The sequence below is a fragment of the Amblyomma mixtum genome, chromosome 1 (genome assembly GCF_055824585.1).
Source record: "Amblyomma mixtum isolate Tamu chromosome 1, ASM5582458v1, whole genome shotgun sequence".
NCBI classification, from domain to species: domain Eukaryota; kingdom Metazoa; phylum Arthropoda; class Arachnida; order Ixodida; family Ixodidae; genus Amblyomma; species Amblyomma mixtum.
Window position 1 is genome coordinate 98,864,724 of NC_143012.1, and position 7,580 is coordinate 98,872,303.

Below are 7,580 nucleotides of genomic sequence, written 5' to 3' on the forward strand. Positions count from 1 at the left end.
GTCAGTTCTAAGCTGTTCTCTTTTGTGCTGTCCTGTGTTGCCGCCTCACTTGGGGAGATTACCCCATTGGCGTCGCTAAAAGACGCAGCTATAAATGACGTAATGTAGTCCACAGCATCGTCTCCCTCCAAACATTTTCCCTCGATCACCGGAAGCGCACCCTACCAGGTCAGTTTTTCGTTGCCCCGACTCGCACCCGGAAAATCGGCGGTTCGCAAGGGTGCAATCCCGGCAGGCATTGCGGGACGCGTGCTGCGGACAAGCCGCCTTTAGCCGTGCACGGTGGCCCATACTTTACCCATACTATCCTGCTCGTGTCTGCGCACAGACTCACGCGATGGAGCAGAGAATACGGATGGTTGCCGCTATTGATGAACAGCTGTCAAGTTCGTCTGATAGCGAAGATGACATGATGATCGACTTGATAGCCTAAACACGGCGATGAACGACCGAAAATTCGTTTATCGGGTCGTCAGGCGCCTCGCCGATACCGGAGTGAGCGTCTGTTTACACTGCACTGCTTGGCATATATAGCTGGAGTGTGCATGGCCTTTGACATGTGAAATGTGTGATTTATTTGCAGTTCCGAAAGCATTTTCGGGTGAGCAGGAGCGTGTGACCGGTGTTACGTGGTTTACAATCAAATGCACGCGCCAAAAGAAAGGCACCCTAAAGGCGGCGCTGCATGCACGAGCCCCTCCGGGGTGCAGCTTGTCCTCGATGTTGACCCTCGCCAGTGCGCCACCGCCGCGGTGCGCAAGGAACCGCGCTGGTTTCGGGGCGCACCTGGTGCGAGGTGATCGAGGACGCTATAAGAGTGAGCCAGCCCTGGCGTCGGGTTCGGTTTTTCACCACGCTTGCGATGGTGCGGAAGTCAAATGGCCACAAGCGTTAAAATGACCCTAAGTACCAAAATCTGGAAATGATATGTTTTTACATGCTAAATATATTTAACTCCATGCCGCCAAGGCTGTCATTGTTTTTCCGCAAATTCAAATTTCGCTTGGTTGGTCCAACTACAGAACACTGTAGTCCAACCAACCAAACCATCAAATTTCGCGACCTGCGGCATACAATTGATGATGATGATGGCGACTGCAATTTTGGTGTGCGCAAAACTAAATATTTTTGGGCATATTTAATCATTGACTTTTAAAACCTATTGAGCAGAATTTTTGTTTCATATTCATAGATGCAGTGAATAAAAAAAAATTTTAGCCTTGTTTTGATGGCAAGTGCCATCAATCTTGGCGGCGTTTCGCGACGTCTAGTCTAGTAACGTTGGGCTTGACGCGCGATTGGCGCGAATGACAGCGACAGCGACGCACGCTGAAGTGATTTGGGTGGTTCAAACCATGTGGTCAGGTTTACTCTTTTGTTCTTCATTCCTTTGCTGATTTCAGTCGATTAAAATGTCTGAGTACAGCGTGCTGAACAACCCGTTGCTCCTTGCCTCTCTAAGCTGGAGGGAGATCGAGGACCTGTGTCTTTTCAATCTTTTACGTGCGGACGCGGATGATGGGGAGTCCGAACAAGGAGATTCAGACGTGACCAGCGCAAGTGACCGGAAGTTCAGAGAACGGTTCAGGTTCGAGAAGATGGACCTCAGAGACCTCGCTGACGCCTTGAAAATTCCACGCGAAGTGACGAGTGCCGGAAGAGTGATCGTCTCGGGTGACGATGCCCTTTGTATGACTGTGCGTCGCCTCGCGTTCCCGAACCGATTGTGCGATCTGGAGCACATATTCGGACGTCCCACCTCCGTCATTACGAGTGCCGTGGCAAAAGTCATGGCGCACGTGGAGCAGCACTTTGGCCACCTTCTGGCTGATCTGACGAACCACAAGTGGCTGAATGCGGCGAGCCTGGAGCAGTTTTCTGCGGTAAGGATATTTCGGCTCTTTCCTCGTTGGCGTTGCATAACCCTCCTCGCAGCGCCGCCCCTCCTCCTCCGCGCTCTGTTCCCCGTATTTTCCACTTTTCGTTTGTTTACTGGATGTTTCTATTGCACTGATCTCTGCACCTTGTTTGTATTATTCGTAGCGGCGATATGGGTTTTCCCGCGTTGAACTTACACTGATACCGCGAGAACGTTACCACGTTCAGGAATTGCCGGATAAGTGTTGTATTTGGCATTCGAGGGAAAAGGCAGGAAGTTAATTTATGCTTTGAGCAAATGCAGCGGGAATGAAACAAACTAGATGCAGCATCACTATTCTCTTCGTAGACTTTCTGAGAGCTGGATGCATTCCTTCTAGGACTGCGGCAAGCAGTACGTCAACTGCACACAAATTTATTTCCCTCTGGTGCAAAGTAAGGAGTGCAAACGAATAATTCAAACAAGGTGCACAGATAAGTGCAATAGAAACATCCAGTAAACAATTTAAAATGGGAAAATACGACGAACACATCCTTAGAGCGGAGGAGGAGGGGCGGCACTGCGAGGAGGGTTATGCAACGCCAACGAGGAAAGAGCCGATGTTTCTGACCTTCAGACAGTCGCCACTAGCACTAACTGTATTTGCATTCTAGGCTGTGCACGCCAGGGGTGCCCCGCTGAAAAACTGCTGGGGCTTTGTCGACGCTACTGCACGAAGAATCCAGCAGCCGCCGACGGGGCAGCAAGGGCGTTTGTCGGAGCAGCATCAGGTGCAGAAGTATCAAGCTGTAATGTGTGCTAACGGCATCGTCTGCCGACTTGACGGCCCCTTCAGCGCTCGACGCCGTGACGGAGGCAAGTGTCCTGACTAGCATCGGTTGTTATTCATGGTTAACGAGCTCAAAAATGATGAAGACAGCGGAGAAGAAGACAACAGAACACTGGTGTGTTGTCATCTTCTCCACCGTCTTCATCTTTTTTGCGCTCGTTAACCGTGAATACGTCCTAACTAGCCTGACCTCTCACGTTTGCATAGATGACTTTGCTCGGCAGTAGAGGACAGAAAGTCACGGACGAGACGGAAAGCTCCGCTGGGCCTTTGTTTTGTCCGTGTCTGGCTGTAAACGTCGCTTTACTGCTGGAAAATGCCTCTGGCATATGAACTGCAACCAACAAGCCCAGCTTTGTGCTCTAAAACTGACTTCACCGACAAACTACACTTTTTTGAGTGCACTAATTGTTTGTGCTAGTCGAGAAAAGCAGAGCATATAATGCTTTTCTACTGTTAGTAGATGCTAACTATGACTGTGTGTTCTACACAAGTTAACAGAAGTGTAGATAATTCAAGCTGCTTTTTCATTCAATGATGTTGGCTATAAAAACATTGTGGGAAAATTTCCAGAGAATCTTATTTGGGCTCTCTTTGATGTCACTACTTCAAAAGGGCTGTGAGGAAGTGCAAATCTAGCCCATAATGTAGGCATAAATAGACAAACACAGTGGACAGTTTCAGTTCATTGCTGGTTCTGTGATCCACATCGAAAGAGCAACACATAAAAGGGCATTGCAGGTGGCAACACAAAAGTGTTCAAAAGTGTAGCCTGTCCCATGACCAAACATAAAACTCGTCTCTAGTTCCCATTTGTGTTAGCCAAATGAAAGATTGCATCCACGCATTTTCGACTTAGGGCAAAACACTGCAAATACTTCAAACAGCAACCTGTAAAAAAGTCAGCATTTCTGGTTGTCAAACAAAAATGTGACAGGTCACTCTCTACCCTAGAGCACAACATGAGGATCTGCACAAGGAGATGAATGTGTCAAGTCCAACTTAGAGGCATGAAAGCAAGAGAATGTGTCGGGACATTGCTTACCTCACGGCACTGCATCAGAGTTGCCATGGTGAGGAGCGAATCAAATGCCGATATTGCTGGCAGCTGCATAAGAAAGTGCATCGGGGCAATATCTGTCCCATGTCATGGCACGAGAAGCTCCAGTGGTAGCTGCATGCATCGAGCCCTGCATGCACAAACAAAGGAGCACATCAGGGTGTTCTCAATCCCGAGCCTCAGCAACAGAAGCAGTATAATGCATTCAGAACTCCGTAAACTCGATTTGAAAAGGATCAAACATATAGTTTGCAGTTGTTAAAAGGGCACATTTCAAGCAATAAACTTTTGGAGTTGCCTTGGGTTAGTGCACTCAGGAGTTCGAGAAGTGACCTGGTAAATGAGATGTCGCAGAAATTTTCATGCACATTCCTCTTCATACAGACAGAACCAAGGGAATTTTGCTGTCCGTTTCTCCACCATGAACTAAGCAGGAATATTAAGGAAATGCCACTTTTTGTGAAAGGATACTTGTGTTTTACTGCACGTGGACTTGTGGATTCTTTTCTTGGGCTGTAGATCTCTTGTATCAGCATTTGAACTGTTTGCACAAGCTGTGTGGTAGCAATCTAGAAGAGTGCGGTGAGGGGCTAGTTGGTAAGACAGTATGAGAGCAAAGAATAACTCCGAGAAAAAAGGACGGGACAAGAGAGAAGAACCACACGGGACAAACGCAGCGTTTGTCCCGTGTGGTTCTTCTTCTGTCTTGTCTTGTCCCGTCTTTTTTGCGCAGTTATCCTATGTTCTCATAGTGTGGTAGCAGAGAGGAGGGCAGAACTCATGCTTCTTGTGTTTTTATTCTCACTTTTTTTTCTAGGAATTCTCAGGGACACTGGCTTGTACGAAAACTTGGAAAAGCTGATACCAGATGGCAAATTTGCTTTGTACGGGGGTCCAGCATACCCGCTGTGGCCTCTGCTGATGAAGCCATACGAAGGTGATCGGCTGGAGCCACGTCAAGCATTGTTTAACAAAGGGATGGACTCTGTAAGGAATGTGGCTGAGTGGGAACTTGGCAGAGTCGCTAGGGACTTTGCTTCTATTGATCTTCGCCAGAATGAAGTACTTGGTCAGATGTTTAAAGTAGCAACACTGTTTACCAATTGCTACACGTGCCTCTATGGCAACCAGGTTTCAATGTACTTTGACATAGATCCACCTGGACTGGAAGAATACCTGATACCATTGACCAACCGTGAAGGACTGCAAGCCTGAGACAGTGCTGATTGCTGAGTTTTGTGGAAGCCGTTACTGTATATTAATTGCTTTTCATTCAGATTTGTCAATGAAAGCTTGTAAGAGCTTCTGTTGTGCTTTTGGAAGAGCCGTGTTGGCCATTCTCCTCGGGCTTTTTCTCGTATTTTTTTCTTCATTTTCTCAGCATCATACTTCTAAATTTCAGTGTCAAGGCACCTTTCTTCTAGTGCTGAGTCCCTGTTTGCTATGGTTCCAAATGTATCCAAGTGTGGCAGTTGTCTGCCTTTGTGAACCTGAAAAGAAAAAAATCAAGTGTAAGCACTCACTGTTGACAGCCAGCAGGCCTGGTTGTATATGCATAACAGCAGCCTCTTATAATGCTTCCTTTGTTAACTGTTGAGTACGTATGCTGGAATACAAAAGTTCAGAACAAAGTGTGAGCGTGTACATGCTGAGCCTAAAAGGTCATTAAGAGCTGTGCCTACATGCAAATGATGTTCTAGTCCTTGAGCCTCTTCATATGTGCTTGGTAGCCCTGTCAGCATTTAAACGTGACCTAATATCTATGTGATGATGATGATGTGATACCACAAGATACGTACAAAAAATCTATGAGCCAAGCATAATAAAGCACTGCAGTGAAAAAGGGAATGCAGATTGTAGGTTAGGGTACAGAAATGCATACCAGATGACTGTGTTAGGTGTCAGGTGGTGGTTAGGCATTCTTATAAAGTTTCTGCTATCAGACATTTTTAAAATACTTGTCTTTCATCAGCTGGTTAGTAAAAATAACTTTTAGGCCCTTTACACCACCGTTTTTATCCACTTTATTTTCAAACTCTGCTCAAGCCAATTTTTCCATATCTTGTTCTTGGTGCATGATAGCCTTAGCTGCTTATGCGCCAATAAACCCAACACAACACAACACAAGCATTCTTATAAATGCCTACTCAGCCCCTTAGGCACAGCCACTGGGTTTTGGCATTACAGTAGGTGCGTGTGTTTTGTAAATAAAGGTAACTGACCAGAGAAAGACAAAAGTAGTAGTAAAGCATGTAGGAGAACTTCGTATTGCGTTCTAAAGACCAAAGAACACTGGTATAGGGCAAAGAAAGAGCAACAGTTACATAGCTTTAGCAGTCATGTGTTTCTTGGATAAGCACCAGATATGATGATGTGCTAGCCCAACCAAAGTAAAAACAGGTACAAAAGTAAGTGACAAAAAGCCAACACACTCCTAGTCAGTTGGGCCAATATTCATACAACTGATACTCTGTACCAATGCACATGTCCCTTCTCATGCTTCGGATTTGCAACTGTGACATGCCGTTTGGTCACAGTATCTCCTCGGTACAATGTGGCAGTCTAGGAGCTCTGGACAGCCACATTTCTGACAATTATTGCCTGATTGCTACATGTAATGTACCCACCCTTCATGCCTTCGCAGTTGTCATTAGGACGCTGACTTAACTCGCCAACAGAACACGTGGCCTAAGAAAGTCCACATTTGACTTGCTTGCAGTTTTAGTGAGTGCACAATCTATCTCTCACCTTCAAAGATAACGACTGCTCAGCTAAGAAAACTGTTGTTTCATAATAAATGGTAAATCTCTACTTTTTTGAGTTCTGTTTCATTAGAAATTATCACAGCGTAGGGCTGTGCAACTGCTTTACTAGTTCTCAGCATTTTCTGTGAAGAGAATATTGTATGAACATGGGCAGTGCTTTTCTTGCTTGCGCTGACCATTTAAAGTATAAATTTTTCACTGTGAAGAGTGACACGGGAAAGTGAAGCTCACAGCCCCGTTCCTCATGAAGTTTCATACTGGTAGAAGCCCACTGGACATATTGGCAGGCTGATATGAAAACAGCAGTTTTCCTATGATCACAACTCCCTATGAAAACAAGAAATGATAGCACTGGATTAAAGCCTTCAACAGGCTTTCATAAAACTAATGATATATACATATATAGCTGCTACAACTGCCGGTTGACTCAGGCTTAATGAGTGAGGCATCACTATCTACGCAAACTGTACATCACCAAGGACACTCTACCCATAAGCCGCCGCGGTGGCTCAGCGGTTATGGTGCTCGGCTGCTGACCCAAAAGACGCGGGTGCGATCCCGGCCGCGGCGGCTAGAATTTCTTTGGAGGAGAAATTCTCGAGGTTCGTGTACTGTGCGATGTCAGTGCACGTTAAAGAACCCCAGGTGGTCGAAATTTCCGGAGCCCTTCACTACGGCGTCTCTCGTAGCCCGAGTCACTTTGGGACGTTAAACCCCATAAACATAAACTCTCTACCCATATTTGCACTTCGATCTATGTTAAACCATTACCGTGGAATATGCACCTCCACTGTGAACAAGGTGCCTGCATGGCTTATGCAGCAGCACTGTACAAATGGTACGGGGATGTTCCTGATGCTGTTTCGGTGGATGCTGCCTGCGATCAGCATGGAGTCACTGGAGTTGTCCAGAACCGCCACATAACCCGTCTAATTTTCGATCTTCTTTCAGGCAACCACTGAGGAATCGAAGGACATCGCTAGAGCAATTGCTCTGGCATACACAGATGCTGGTTACATAGTTAGTGATTCAGAATCCGCCATTCTA

General features: G+C 46.3%; 1 protein-coding gene across 1 annotated transcript; it reads left to right on the plus strand.

Moving 5' to 3' along the window:
• The first annotated feature begins 818 nt into the window (after positions 1 to 818).
• LOC149367307 (uncharacterized) lies at positions 819 to 6,579 on the plus strand. The gene is made up of 3 exons (XM_089567052.1): positions 819 to 1,883; positions 2,533 to 2,734; positions 4,586 to 6,579. Exons 1-3 carry the CDS (start codon positions 1,413 to 1,415, stop codon positions 4,981 to 4,983), a joined length of 1,071 nt encoding a protein of 356 aa, XP_089423178.1. The 5' UTR covers positions 819 to 1,412; the 3' UTR covers positions 4,984 to 6,579.
• The last annotated feature ends 1,001 nt before the right edge of the window (positions 6,580 to 7,580 follow it).

Bases quoted from the DNA above. Each gene is read 5' to 3' on its own strand.
- LOC149367307 (XM_089567052.1), top strand. From the start codon at position 1,413: ATGTCTGAGTACAGCGTGCTGAACAACCCGTTGCTCCTTGCCTCTCTA. The intron at 1,884-2,532 runs GTAAGGATATTT...TTTGCATTCTAG, and splicing joins GCCTGGAGCAGTTTTCTGCG to GCTGTGCACGCCAGGGGTGC. The intron at 2,735-4,585 runs GCAAGTGTCCTG...TTTTTTTTCTAG, and splicing joins CGCTCGACGCCGTGACGGAG to GAATTCTCAGGGACACTGGC.